Source organism: Eptatretus burgeri, chromosome 6 (assembly GCF_056783735.1).
Source record: "Eptatretus burgeri isolate ZD-2024b chromosome 6, Ebu_testis_v1, whole genome shotgun sequence".
Lineage (NCBI taxonomy): Eukaryota > Metazoa > Chordata > Myxini > Myxiniformes > Myxinidae > Eptatretus > Eptatretus burgeri.
The window spans coordinates 58,296,045-58,311,810 of NC_140966.1; the positions used below are offsets into that span (position 1 = coordinate 58,296,045).

At 47.7% G+C, this 15,766-nt stretch overlaps 1 protein-coding gene across 1 annotated transcript in view; it reads left to right on the forward strand.

Annotated features, from left to right (window-relative positions):
- The window catches only part of LOC147024863 (uncharacterized), a 124,340-nt gene that overhangs the window by 70,198 nt on the left and 38,376 nt on the right, over window positions 1–15,766 (forward strand). The window contains exons 10-14 of the mRNA XM_085885203.1: window positions 901–4,694; window positions 5,860–5,990; window positions 8,199–8,302; window positions 8,495–8,566; window positions 15,270–15,355. Coding sequence (XP_085741329.1) covers window positions 901–4,694; window positions 5,860–5,990; window positions 8,199–8,302; window positions 8,495–8,566; window positions 15,270–15,355 — 4,187 coding nt within the window. The remainder of the gene's footprint in view (window positions 1–900; window positions 4,695–5,859; window positions 5,991–8,198; window positions 8,303–8,494; window positions 8,567–15,269; window positions 15,356–15,766) is intronic.

Here is a 15,766-nt window from a genome sequence, read left to right on the forward strand (position 1 = left end):
GCGGGCGGCTCGAGGCAGAGCCCGGTGGAGGCGGGCGGCTCGAGGCAGAGCCCGGTGGAGGCGGGCGGCTCGAGGCAGAGCCCGGTGGAGGCGGGCGGCTCGAGGCAGAGCCCGGTGGAGGCGGGCGGCTCGAGGCAGAGCCCGGTGGAGGCGGGCGGCTCGAGGCAGAGCCCGGTGGAGGCGGGCGGCTCGAGGCAGAGCCCGGTGGAGGCGGGCGGCTCGAGGCAGAGCCCGGTGGAGGCGGGCGGCTCGAGGCAGAGCCCGGTGGAGGCGGGCGGCTCGAGGCAGAGCCCGGTGGAGGCGGGCGGCTCGAGGCAGAGCCCGGTGGAGGCGGGCGGCTCGAGGCAGAGCCCGGTGGAGGCGGGCGGCTCGAGGCAGAGCCCGGTGGAGGCGGGCGGCTCGAGGCAGAGCCCGGTGGAGGCGGGCGGCTCGAGGCAGAGCCCGGTGGAGGGGGGCGGCTCGAGGCAGAGCCCGGTGGAGGCGGGCGGCTCGAGGCAGAGCCCGGTGGAGGCGGGCGGCTCGAGGCAGAGCCCGGTGGAGGCGGGCGGCTCGAGGCAGAGCCCGGTGGAGGCGGGCGGCTCGAGGCAGAGCCCGGTGGAGGCGGGCGGCTCGAGGCAGAGCCCGGTGGAGGCGGGCGGCTCGAGGCAGAGCCCGGTGGAGGCGGGCGGCTCGAGGCAGAGCCCGGTGGAGGCGGGCGGCTCGAGGCAGAGCCCGGTGGAGGCGGGCGGCTCGAGGCAGAGCCCGGTGGAGGCGGGCGGCTCGAGGCAGAGCCCGGTGGAGGCGGGCGGCTCGAAGCAGAGCCCGGTGGAGGCGGGCGGCTCGAGGCAGAGCCCGGTGGAGGCGTGCGGCTCGAGGCAGAGCCCGGTGGAGGCGGGCGGCTCGAGTCAGAGCCCGGTGGAGGCGGGCGGCTCGAGGCAGAAGAAACGAGGTGAATTGATGCAAATACCAATGGATGCGTGTGAATGGATCCCAAGAGAGTTGGAGCAGGTTCAGGAACAAGAAGCTGGAGTAAGGGTGAGCCAGGCGGAGGAAGAGTCAGTGAGGCATAGCTTGCCAGATACTGATAAGCTTCTGATGCACCTTGGAGAGACTATTGAAGTTAAGATTAATGGAGAAATAACAGTTGGCTCGAGAGTAAATTTGGGAGAAATGCTACCATACCCTGGAAAGGTGACTGCGGAAATTGTGAGCTCCAGAGAGTCAAAGGATATGATTGCAAGCTTTCAAGAGGTGAAGGAAATTATGCTGAGCCATGGAGAGGTAACTGGGGAGACGCTAAACTCTGCAGAGATGGCTGAGGTAATGTTGGGCTGTGTGGAGGTGACTGAACTGATGGCTGGCTCTGCAGAGGGGGCCGAGGTGACATCCAGCTCAGGAGAAACTGCTGTTGCAATTTCTAGTTTGGCAGAGGTGGCCAACAGAATACAGATCTCAGTAGAGGTGGCTCACACAATGCCAAACTTGGGAGAGGTGGCTGAGGTGATGGTTCGTGTGGCTGAGAAGACGAGCTCAATAGAGGCTGCTGCAGTGACAACCAGCTCAGGAGAGGTTATGGCGAGCCTCGGAGAGGGTACACTACATTGGGGAGAGGCAGCTGAAGCCATGCCATGCTTGGTAGAAGCGATTGAGGTGACAACGAGCTCGATAGAGGAGGCTTTCATGACTCCGAGCATGGCAGAGGGGGGTGAGTCAACGCCAAGCACCAGAGAGGTGGGTGAGGCGACACCGAGCTCGGGAAAGGAGGGTGAGGTGACGCCGAACTCTGGTGAGTTGACTAAGGCGACGCCAAGCTCGGGAATGGCTGCTGAGGGAATGGTGAGGTTTTTTGGGGTGGCAGAGGAAATACAAAGTTCTGTTTGGGCAGCAGAGGTGACGTCGAGCTTGGGAGGGGTAAATGAGGAAATATCCAGCTGGAAAGGGAAGAATGAGGTGGCATTGAGCTCAGGAGAGGTGTTTGAAGAAATGACGAGCTCAGTAGGTCAGGGTGAAGCATTGTTTGGCGCAGGATTGGTGGCTGGGCCAACGCCAAGCCTGGAAAGGGGGGATAATGTGACACAGAGCTTGGAATGGGTGGCTGAGGCCAAGTCGAGCTCAAGACGTGCAGCTGTGGCAATGTCGAGCTTGGAAGGGGCTTCTGGGGTGATGCCACACTCAGCAAAGATAGCTGAGGCGATGTCGAGCTCAGGAGTGCTTGAGGCATGGGAGAGCTCGATGTTGGCAGCTGAAGTGACCTTAAACTCGCGAGAAACTGATGACACAATAGCAAGCTGTGGAGAGGCTGCTGATGAAATCTTGAACTCTAAAGAAACTGATAAAGTAATGCTGATCTCAAGCCAGGAGCATGAAGCGATTCCCAGTGATGCTGAGGTTCCTGCAATGATGCTAAGGTCAAGAGGGGTGACTACTGCAATGCTGAGCTCAGGAGAGGCAGCTGAGCTAAGAACAAGCTCAAGCGGTGCGAATGAAGCAAGGCTGATCTCTGGAAAGGTGAATCGGGCATCTCAAAGCACCGTGGAGATTGCTGAGGTGACGCTGAGTGCAGGAGAAGCTGCTGAGATGACGCCAACTGCTGGAAAGGCTGCAAAGCTGATGCCGGGTGCAGGAGAAGGTGCTGAGGCAATCCTTGGTGCCAATGAAGATATGGAGGTGATGCCTAGCGCCGGAGAGGACGCTGAGGTGATGCCTAGTGCTGGGGACGGTCCTGAGGAGATTGCTAGCGCTGGGGGTGATCCTGAGGCGATGGCTAGCGCTGGGGGCGATCCTGAAGCGATGGCGAGAGCTGGGGACGATCTTGAAGTGATTGCTAGCACCGGGGACGGTCCTGAGGCAACGGCAAGCACCGGACATGGTGCTGAGGTGACACCGAGCGCAGTACATGGTGCTGAGGCGACGCTGAGTGCCGGACATGGTGCTGAGGCGACGCCGAGTGCCGGACATGGTACTGAGGCGACGCCGAGCGCCGAAGATGGTGCTGAGGAAGCACCCGGCACAGGTGATGCTGCTAAAGTGACATACAGCACATGGGATGCTGTTGAGGCGATGCCCGGCATAGGGGATGCTGCCGTGGTGACGCCCGGCGGAGGGGATGCCACCGTAACGACGCCCGACCTCGGGGATGCCGCCGAGGCGGCGACCGGCGTAGGGGATGCCGCCGAGGCGGTGACCGGCGTAGGGGATGCCGCCGAGGCGGCGACCGGCGTAGGGGATGCCGCCGAGGCGGCGACCGGCGTAGGGGATGCCGCCGAGGCGGCGACCGGCGTACGGGATGCCGCCGAGGCGGCGACCGGCGTACGGGATGCCGCCGAGGCGGCGACGGGCGTACGGGATGCCGCCGAGGTGGCGACCGGCGTACGGGATGCCGCCGAGGCGGCGACCGGCGTACGGGATGCCGCCGAGGCGGCGACCGGCGTACGGGATGCCGCCGTGGCGGCGACCGGCGTACGGGATGCCGCCGAGGCGGCGACCGGCGTACGGGATGCCGCCGAGGCGGCGACCGGCGTACGGGATGCCGCCGAGGCGGCGACCGGCGTACGGGATGCCGCCGTGGCGGCGACCGGCGTACGGGATGCCGCCGTGGCGGCGCCCGGCGTACGGGATGCCGCCGTGGCGGCGCCCGGCGTAAGGGATGCCGCCGAACCGATGCTGGGCATAGGGGATGTTGCTCAGGCGACGCCCGGCGTAGGAGATGTTGCTGAGGCGAAGCCTGGTTTATGGGATGTTGCTGAGGCGAAGCCTGGTTTATGGGATGCTGTTGAGGTGCCGCCAAGAGCAGGAGGTGTTGCTGAAGTGCCGCCGAGCGCCGGAAGTGCTGCTGAAGCACCGCCTCGCACCAGCGAAATTTCTAAGGTGACGCCTCGCACCGGAGATACTACCAATGCGACACCGATCTCCGGAGAGGCTATTGAGTGGATGCCGAGCACCAGGAAGGTTGTTGAAATGACGCCCATTGACAGAGAGACTCTTGCGTTGATGACGTCCTTCACAGTGATGGCTGAGATGATGCCGAGGTCCAGAAAGGCAGCTGAGCCTTTGCTGAGCTCTGAAGGGGAGAGCAAGGTGATGCCAAGTTTAAGGGAGGTGGATGTGATCGAGCCAAGACTCGCAGAAAATGATGAGGCAGAAAGGCCAGGGAAAATACCTGTAATGAATGTATTGCAATGGAAGGTAATTGGGGAGAGCTGTGGTGTGAATGAGTTACATAATTGGCAAATATTCAGGGAAGGTGATAAAAGATGGAAAAATATAGATGAAAATGTGAAACAAAAAGGAACTTCCATTGCTTTGGAGAATTGTATCAGAGATTTTGCAACCAGAGAGCTGATTGGGTGCAGTGATGTAGCATACCGAGCTATTGAACAGTTTCATAAAATTAAGCCAAACGGAGAGGTAAGGAATATTGTTCAACATCATGATCAGAGATCAGAGGTGGAAGAAGGTATCGATAATGAGAAAAAAGAGAAAGGAAGTGTTTCAGACTTTGAAGAAATTGAGCAAGCTAACAATGGCAGTATTTGGGAAAAAGTCAAAAATGAGGTCGGATATCAAGAAGTATATTTCCCAAAAGAGGAGATTTACATGGACTTGAACATCGTCACGGAGGATGAGAAGCATGTTCATGCAGAGTTCTTTGAGGGGCGATCTTCAAAAACTCCAGAACGGTACTTGAAGATCAGGAACTACATATTGGCAGAGTGGTAAGTGTAATGTATGCAAGACCTGATCATTTTTTTTCTTTTCTTAAGGCATGTCATTTTGCAATGCAAAGTTCAGACCTACCTTTGGTAGTCTCGAGGAGCAGTAATCTAATTTTGTACTATTAATAATTCGAACATTCATTCATGAAACGATGCATGAAGCAATTCTGGGAAGAAAATAACGAGTTATACTATGGTTACTCCAAAAGTAACGCTTTCCTCCTCCATAAATAAAGTGCAAAACTATACTCTGTGCCTATTTGGCAGCTTTCCTCGGTGGAAAGATGACTATCTTTAATCATGTTATATGCATGTCAGTATGGATATTGTTTTTGAAAATGAGTCGTAATTATCATGGGATAAAAGTTGCTCAAGTCACTAAAAAGCAGCTAATGATGTAACCAACATATACCATGAGAATTTTTTTTTGTATTGCTGGTGTTAACTCTCATGGCATACAGCCTTTGTTTTCATGTTTGATAAATTGTTAAACATTTTTATCAGATTAATGACATTGTTGGAAGATTAACGGTTAATTTTATTACAAAGGGGAACTTGGTGATAGACACTGATCAACAAGCGACCAGATAAATGTCAGTGGGAATGGTGGCAAGAACCGTATTAATTTGTTTGGCTGTTTGAAACCTGGCTGAAAGACGGTCAAATGCAGGTGGGCCTGGTGTGTCCTTTGTGACAAACTGTTAACAGCAAGAAAGATTGTCTTTCATTGACATGTTGAAGCAAAGATATCATTATTGAGTGGATGAGTGCAATAAATGAAATGGGTGAAAGAAGGGGGTCAGCTCGAGTGGAAGAGAGCAGGAATGTGTGTGGGAGAAAGCATGAGGTTATTATGGGAATAGCTCTTGAAGGAGTGTCAGGTGTGATTCAACAACCACATGGAGTTGTTATCTTCCTCAATTCTAAGCTGAACACTCACCTCCTTTCTTGCATCTCTGTTTATTTTCTCATTTGTGGAATCAAGGTGTGGGATCCTGAATCAATGTGCCCTTCGCCTCTTCGACACACTTGATATTTGAGATGGATGCACTTTGTGTACAGATTGTACAATAGGGTGTCCTTGATAGTAAACACATTGTATGTTCTGGGTTGAAGAAATTGTTCGAAGTTGGTTTCTTCTACTCCTGTTTTCCTTGCCAAGCAGGGTGAGCAACCGACCCAGGTACCTAAACAAGACCGCAGTTCGTGCAGGCCTGCGTGATTGCGGGGATGTGAACTGTATTGGAAGAATCCATGCCTACCTGGAGCTTATTGGGGCTATTAACTTTGGCTGTGGTGAGAGATTATAATTCATTCATATTTTGTTAACAAATTGGTGCAATACTAGAAATGTTTGCATTACTGCATAATTATTTGCCTTTCGATTCTTTTTAAAAATGCACAAACCTTTCTTTATTTTTTTCCAAGACGGTTTTCTGTATCTGCCACTCCGTAAGCGAGTGCATATCACCCAATCAGGCAAAATGATCCACCCAGTGACATTAAATATGTGAAGTGTATTGTCGTTTCCAGAGGGTTTAGCCCCCACCTGGACGGATGGCCAAACTTCTCCCTTGGAGGATTACAGCCAAGACTCTCGGAGATTATTACGCGCGCGGGAAAGAAATGCTAAGCGCTTCACCAGAACAGTAGCACAGCACAGGGGTTTTACTCGACCCACAACAGATACACGGACACAAGAAAATGAAACAGAACAAATAATAATTTAATAACTATAATCAAAAATGCACAATGCCAATAATTGAAATTATAATAATGAAAGAAAAATGTGACAAACTAAATCTAAATATAATTGAGGCGCCTCCACGCAGATTTAAATACAGACAAGGGAGCAGGATAATAAAATAAAAATCCCTCCTTTATCTCGGCACTGAGCTGTTTGCCAGAGATGGTCTTTATGGAATGTGGAATCGAGGCACTTTGTCGTGCACGTGCAAACGCGCGCTCAAAAATGGCTTTCGGCCGCGCTCTCGCAGTGGGACGAATGTACGTCAGGCAATTCGTGAGCGGGATTCAACACCAAGGCTCAGAGACCCCGTGCAGCTTTCTCGTGCATCAATCGTCCTCACGGACTTGCTGCTTTTCAGAATGGCTACCGTCCCCTTCGGTTACATGCACGAGGCTCGGGGTCCATTCCTCACGACCCAATCAAGAGCCAAAGGCCAGCGTCTTGCTTCACCTCGTGAGCCAAAATGGCCTCAGCACGAATACGATAATCGTGTTGTCTTCTTCACGCGTCGAAGAAATGCAATTTCGCCGTGCCCTGATCTTTCACGCCATCTCCGAGCTACGTTTTCGTCTCTTGACCATGTGCGTCCTTTACTCCACACTCAACCCCTCTTCATACTGATCTCGTGCATGCGCTTCCAATCTCTCGCAATTACTGCACAACCAACCCATCTTCTTCGACATCATGCTGAACCAAGCTGCTCCTCCTCCAGGGTGTGGCCTGCTTACACGAAACCCGGGAAGGCGGGGCCTCTGCCCCTCTGCACGTTTGACTCTCTTGTAAATGCAAAAACTTAGGAATGGGTTACAGGGGGAAATCGCATATTGGGGGAACTTCATTCTTAACCCTTATCTAATTAACACTGCACCACCCCCCATACGGTGACACATAACGCTAAAGCCCACAATTTTCCGACTTATTTACATCGAGATGTCTCCTACACGTCCTCGGACCAAACAACTCTATTCAATCCTAACTTTCCTATGAAATTCCTCCATCTACCCCACAAACATAACAGTATTTTGAGCTGATCTAGCATGACGTCAATTTAATTGGACCAGACAAGGGGGATTTCTAAAACGAGCAGCTTGAGGAAATAAAGGGTTCAATTTTAAGTTTGTAGCCAATCAGCTTTCTGCTCAAGATCAGGTGAATCACAGTGTTACACCTTGATCCTGAATGCCATTCTGTTATTTGGTAATTTCCAGGGAAGATGCAAGATCAAAACTAATCATTTTACCTCAGCACCTCTGATAAGCTGTTTGCCTATTATTAGTACCTCCTAAATCGTCATTAATAATAATTATTGTATTTACATAGCACCTTTTGCCAATGGATGGATACAAGACAATGACAGATTTATTCACCAATATATTCCTTATCATGTGATGGGTACTCTATGTCCAGGTTTATGTCCACAATAAACATGGGTTTGTGGCCACAATAATCACACATGGCTAGCAAATCATTATTTTGTTTTTGCCTTTAAAATACATTTTATTTCACATACCTGATGCACTATTCACACCCTATGGTTTTTATTTGGAGTGTCCAGATAGGACCTGAAAAATACATCTGAAACATTTTTGTCTTATCTTGTTTAAAATAAGTAAACTGGTCATAAATATACCATGTAATTCAAGGCCTAGTCATTATGAAGTTAATGTTCATCATTGTATGACTAATACATTGATATCTGCCTCTTTTTTTTTTTCCTCCTCTTTACCTTTTTTTGGTTTGCAACTATGATTCAGAACAAGCAGCATACAACCGGCCTGGCTTCACATCAAACCAAACTAAATTGGGAAATCTTTCTCACCAAGAAGAGGACCTCTCCTCACAGTGGCTGTCAAAGAGGGTAAGGTTGGATGGCTGCATACAAGGTCACTGTTGTCCCATAATGCCTTCTCAGAGAATCAATTTGATGAGGGTCACATTTGGATTTGGATTTAGAAACTTAGAAACTATGAAAGGACTTTTCTCCTATTGTGTCTATCTTGTATATGTGAGACTATGACAATTATCCCTCCACTCCTCTTGGTTTGTCAAGCACACTCGGAAGCGGCGCATACGAGATCCTCATCAAAGGTGGTATGAGCAAGAGGGAGGCACAACTGTCGAGGTAAGGTCATTTTATAATTGCTAGGATGTTGAAATCTTCACAAACCATGTCATCGCTTAACAATAATTGAGCTGAAATCGATATATATATATATATATATATATATATATATATATATATATATATATATATATATATATATACACAGTTACGGATTTCAGAATCCGGTCTGACGAATGCATCCATACATACAGGTCCTCAGACAGTTATTTCCTGAAATGCATGTTCAGATTAACCCCATCCCCATGTCTAATGAGATTTAAAATGTGATGCGTTGAGAAGGGTGAAGAATAGATCCCCTCTCTTATGGGAAGTTTTTTTTTTTTTTCTTTACGACAGACACGTTTACACACATTTCTTTCGCGAGCTCTGACGCCCACCCTTATTTTTCCTCAGCAACGTTTATGCACACATATCTTTGGCGAGCGCCGACACCCGCCTTTTTTGAGAGCGCATGGGTCGTCATGGTAACCGTGCGCAAGTGGGGCGGGGTGAGCTTGAGGCGGACTCTGCGCCCGCCGAGACTGGCTGCATATTTATATAAGAATGGGAGGTCCATTCTGAGGGAGGAGAAGAAAGAGAGAGAGAAGTAAGAGGAGGGAGAAGAGAACGAGAAAGAAAGCCAGAGAGGAAAAGGAGAAGAGAAGTGAGCAAGTGAGCCGAGAAAGAAGCGAGAGTTAAAACACGCGAGGGAAGAAGCGAGCCAGAGGAAGCGTGCAAGTGAGCAGGCGAGTGGGTGTGAGCAGCACCGACAACGAGTGAGGCACGGGTCGGTCACCAACTAGTGAGGTGTGGGTCACTGGATGTCACCAGTTTCGTGAAGTGTGAGGAACTGCCCGTGTCGCAGTACCAGGGTCAAAACTTGCGACAGACGATCTCGGTGCCCTCCCAGACGTCGACTGGCGTTCAAGGCTGTTCGCGAGAGGGTGCACGGTCAAGGCCCTGTCACAACTTGACGATTTAGCCAGCATATGCCGAGATATGAAAATTTTGTCTAAAACGCTGGCACACGTCAAATACGTTATGGGTAGGTTTTGCATACGTTAAGAGCACGCTGAAGCACGCTGGTATACGTCATCGTACGCTGGCATACGTCATAGTACGCCGAGCTCGTCGACAAAATTTAACATGCTTGAAATTTTGCGACTTATGCCAGCGTATGACTCACACGTTCCGCATACGCTGGCCATAAGTTGTAGGCACGTTACGCGATCGTTGACACACGTCGACACACGTTACTTGTAAGTTACTCATAAGTCGAAACACGTCGAGGTAATGTTTAGCGTACCCGAAACTTTTTTCTAACCTATGAGTAACGTGCTTTGAACCTATGAGTAACGTATCTCCAACGCATATTGACGTATGTAGACGTATTTGACGTCTTCTGGACGACCACAGAACTTACTGAACGTGTTTCTAGCTTACAGCTACCGTATAATGGTGTATTGGCAGCGTTTCGGGGAATTGGTATATAAAAATGGGGTTCACACGAGGAACCCGTCAGTGTTCCAGACTCCATGGTTTTTTTATTTTTATTTTTATTTTTTTCTTCAGCATGATGGTGATGTTGACACTTCGATTTCTGGTGCGGTTATAATATAATAGAATTAAAAGGTTGCCGCTCAACGATTTAAATCATAACCGCACTAGAAATCGAAGTGTCAACATCACCGTCATGCTGCAGAAAAAAAAAATTAATAAAAAAACCATGGAGTCTGGATCACTAACGGGTTCCTCGTGTGAACCCCATTTTTATATACCAATTCCCCTAAACACTGCCAAATACACCATTATACGGTAGCTGTAAGATAGAAACACGTTCAGTAAGTTCTGTGGTCGTCCGGAAGATGTCAAATATGTCTACATACGTCAATATGCGTTGGAGATACTTTACTCATAGGTTCAAAGCACGTTACTCATAGGTTAGAAATAAGTTTCGGGTAAGCTAAACATTACCTCGACGTGTTTCGACTTATGAGTAACTTACAAGTAACGTGTGTCAACGACCTCGTGTGAACCCCATTTTTATATACCAATTCCCCTAAAAGCTGCCAATACACCATTATATGGTAGCTGTAAGATAGAAACACGTTCAGTAAGTTCTGTGGTCGTCCGGAAGACGTCAAATACGTCAATATGCGTTGGAGATACGTTACTCATAGGTTCAAAGCATGGTACTCATAGGTTCAAAGCACGTTACTCATAGGTTAGAAATAAGTTTCGGGTAAGCTAAACATTACCTCGACGTGTTTCGACTTATGAGTAACTTACAAGTAACGTGTGTCAACGATCGCGTAACGTGCCTACAACTTATGGCTAGCGTATGCGGAACGTGTGAGTCATACGCTGGCATACGTCACAAAATTTTCAGCATGCTTGAAATTTTGTGGCGTACTACGACGTATACCAGCGTGCTTCAGCGTGCTCTTAATGTATACAAAACTTACCCATGACGTATTTGACGTGTGCCAGCGTATTCGGCAAATTTTTCATATGTCGGCATACGCTGGCTAAAATGTCAAGGTGTGACAGGGCCGTGACACTTCGATGTCTAGTGCGGTTATGATTTGAATCGTTGAGCGGCAGCCTTTTAATAGGCTACACCACGTGATCGTCGGCGATACGCTGCCGCGCTATGCATACGTTACACTATCGTTGGGCATACGTTGTGAACGCCGACAACATGCTATGCATTCGTTGGTATAAGTTATCTGTAAGTGATCGAAACGTTCTGTGTACATTACTAATACGTTATGCATACGTCCAACTCGTTATGAATACGCCAAAAACTTAAAAAAAAAAAAAAAACATCAATAGTTCAGCGTACGCCAGCGTTTTACATACATTTTCATACGTCTGCATACGCTGGCTAACACGTCAAGGTGTGACAGGGCCTTAAGGCTGGGTGCTGGCGACGGACGTGACACGCAGGCACACATTTCAGGACGTTTTCACTTCACGGACAACTACTCTCTGGTGAGCGAGACGACTCTCCCCCCCCCCCCCGGATGATCTGCTGGATACCCTTGTCTGTGTTTAGCTGTAAGTCAACCTCCGATAAGCAACTGCTCTTTGTCTCTTTTTTGTCGTTTTGATTGATTTTGCCTGAGTAATTATTCATTTTGATTGCTTTGAAATTAATTCATTTAGTTACATCAGAAAATAAAGTGTTTTCATTTATTTATTTTATTATTAATAAATTATTTATTGACTTCCAAACCTGTCTGTGGTTTTCCTTTCCTTCCATTGGTCAAGCATTGTCGGAACCAAGATGGACTGGGAGGCAATTACCACAGATTTTACCAAAAATAGTCGGCACGCACCAGCGGTTAAAACGCTCGGCCGCCCTAATTAAAATCTTATCTTGATAACATTGGTGCTTTGCCGAGGGCACGCTCCCTGCTCAGGTAACCATGTGACCTCCAGTTAAACAGCACAATTAGACGGTGGACACTGGAACTCGTAGTTAACTGGGTGGCGTTCGTGGTTTTAAAACAACCCACCATACCACAACGTTAACTGTGAGCGGTGGCCCCAGGTCCGGCTCTTCCGAGGACAACCGGAGATTAATCCCTCTGAGTGACAAGCTGGTGTCTCGGTATCCGTGGCTGCAATAATATATATGATATTGTTACGGATATGGAAACCATATGCATTCAAACATACAGATGTCCCAAGAGTCAGTTATTCCATTAAGTACATGTGAGAAAGGTCCCTTCTTTTTGTCTAGTGGGAGAATCAAAGGTGTGCGTTGCGATGTCCTTTTAGGTAGGTTATTACATCCAACGAACCATCCGACAAACCATCTAAGACCATCCAACAAACAAACCGACAACACCACTGAACAAGCTCTTCACTCGCCTAACTGGCGACTCATTGTCCGAGGCAGAATCTCTGGCAGTTCCTTCTCGGCTTCCACAAACTTTGTAACTTCTTTTTGACCAATATGGGCACGCGTAGAGTGGGAGCGGGGTTTTCCCGGCATGGCCGAAACCCTGCTCAGAAAGGGCGGACCCATGGGAGCCCGTCCAATCAGGGCAGACAGTGACGTCTGTTCCACCCAGCCCCCGCCCCCGTTCGGGGAGGTCCATAAAAGTTATGACGCCATCCTCAGCAGACAGAGTTACATCCTCAGCGGACATAAAAATTACGACGCCATTTGCTTCAAGTGAACTTCTATAACCAAAATCATAAATATATGTGGAAAATTAGACCCTCTCGAGAGCAGGCCCTAGCTGCTGCTATGGTTGGCAGCAAGTGCCCCGGAAGCAGTGGGGGAAAGAGAGTGGCACCTTGTATATGTGGAAGAATTATGTTGCTCAGCCGGTGGGTCACCCAGATAGCTCAGATGGCAAAGCACTGGTATAGTTTGCCAGAGGACCTGCGTTTGATTACGGGTCTGGGCCCTGTAATTTTTCCACATATATTTATGATGGTTCTAGCCTGTTCATTTCTAATTGTATAACTTCGCCCCCCTGTGGTGTTTAATAGTGGACATGTGTGTCCCCCCACAGGGGGAAGACCCTCTTGAGAACAGGCCCTAGCTGCTCACATGGTTGGCAGCGAGTGCCCCAGAAGCAGTGGGGGAAAGAGAGTAGCACCATGTGGAAGAATTGCGTTGCTTAGTCAGTGGGTCGCCCAAATAGGTCAGATGGCAGAGCACTGGTACGGTTTACCAGAGCACCTGGTTCGATTACTGGTCTGGGCCCGTAATTTTTCCACATATATTTATGATGTTACACATATATAGTTATTTTAGCTTTCTTGTGCAGAAACTAAACATTCTACCTTGGCCTCCTGGAGCATGTCAAATTGAATCCAAAAATGTGAGCAAATACTGCTGAGATTAAATTATGCAAATATCTCAAGTTGACTTTATGCAGTCAATATGTCTTTTCATCGTATTGCTTGCTTTTGCTCTTGAAAAGAAGAAAGCATCTGCAGCTATTTTTACCACAATAATCTTATACTTATTGAATTGCTACCAGTAAGTGCCTTGCACACTATCTATAAGCAAAGCACTGTCATGTCACTTGATATGATTAATTTGTCAATGATTCCTGCAAAAACATTTGCATCACATTTGGGCAGTTCCATAAATTTGTCAACCAGGAAGTCAATATTTCAAAATGAAATTATCAACACAAATTATATATCATTTTGAAGGGAATTGTACAAGCTGTTCAAAAATTGTAAATTATAAATGCACTTTTAAAAAAAAAAATCTGCACACTTCACAGAAATTTTTAATTGAACTTATGAAGTCAGAAAATTCATTTTTTCTGTGTATGTCCGAACACATAGTATTTTTTATTATTCCAAGGTCATTAAGGTGTTGACACTATTTTTTCATTGTTACTTGTTTTCTACTAAACACTTGTCATATCATGGCAAAATAAAAGTTTCATATTCTCAATCTTTGTGTCTGTGGTATCTTAATAATGTGTCCAAAATGTACAGCCGAAATTATGGAACTGCCCATTTACTGAAAGCAACTTCTCAGCTTATTAGCCCCAGGAGGTGGCATTGGGGTAGAGGAGGTGCAAAATAATCACCAATGGAGAGTTTATTTGTTGACGTGACTTGTTAGCCAATTGGAGTTGTTTATATTTATTCATTTATTTCAAAAGATCATGGAGTAATTTTTCTCGTGATTAATCTTGCTTCTGAAATTTCACTTGGCATTTTGACTTTATCCAGAATTTTATCCAAAAATTAGAGCTTATTCATCTGATGTAGTTATTTATTGTTGGTGATATTTATCTCAGAAAATGAAGCTAATTATTGCTTTTCTCTGCGAGATAAATTTGCTTCCATTTGACCTGTTGTTACATCTTTGTTGGGGTCTTCACATGTTTAACTAGCTCTGTGTCCTGACAGAATTTTGCATACTTATACAATTACCTTTGAGCTATCTTGTCTGGGTTGGATTCTAGGCCATACTGTAAACCCTCGGATTGTTGTTTCTCTGGCATGGTATTGCATCATAAAGTACGCCCCCTAACCCCCCCCCCCCACCAGATGGACATTGAGCTGGGCACCCGTCTGCCAGCATTAGCAAATGGATGTTAAAAATGCCACGGAATCTTTTGATTCGGAGTTGGCGACTTATCGTGTGGCTCCGTTAAATTCTAGAAATTCCTGCCTTTACCTATGGGGGCACTGCTTCAGCTGCACAGACATGCTCCCCAACAATTATTCCAACCAGTGGGCACATGCCTCTTTCTTGAGAAGAAAAAGGCTGATTGTGTATATCCCTTTCCAGATTGCTAAAATTGAAGCTTCAGCATTGACAACAATATTAAAATTTACATATCTCATCAAATTACGAATGACTTGACATATCTGGCAATGTCCTGTCTGAATTTGTTATAAACTCAATATTTGATGCATACTTATCACAACAAAGAAAAATACTATACTCTATGCCTCTATGCTTGTGGAAATCTTAGTAAAATGTGGAAAAGTCGATTGTGATGTCATTTTGTTTTGCTGTTATATTTTGTTGCATGAAAAGAAAAAGAACGGTTTCAGATATGAAAAAAATTTTGTGTGTGTGTGTGTGTGTGTGTGTGTGTGTGTGTGTGTGTGTGTGTGTGTGTGTGTGTGTGTGTGTGTGTGTGTGTGTGTGTGTGTGTGTGTGTGTGTGTGTGTGTGTGTGTGTTTTTTTACACATGCACACATGCATGACCAACCATGGCAGCACCTGTCGGCAGAAGAGTCGAGTCCTGACAATTTGTTTCCCCGACATGAAGTCAAGAGACCCAGAGGAAGCAGACCAAGCATGAGGTAAAGTTTGGAAGTTCACCAGTGAGGTGCATTGAGCATGTTGTCTCTCTTCATCTGCTACGCATTTCCTGTTGGATCAGGATCAAGCTGCTTATGAAAGGTTTCTATTTTTATCCCCCGCCGCGTGGGGGAAGGGGGATATTATTATCACCCGGGTCGTACGTCTGTCTGTCCGTCCGTCGTTCCGGCTGGCTGGGCGTCAACATTTATAGCTGTGAGTGCGATAACTCGTAAATTGTTCGCCATATCGATTTGAAATTTGGGTCACACATGTACCACCTGAAAAGGAAGAACCCTATTGATTTTGGGCGTGGCTGGCTCCAAGATGGCCAACTGGGGTGGTCCGTCCGTCCGGCTGGCTGGCTGGGCGTCAACATTTATAGCTGTGAGTGCGATAACTCATAAACTGTT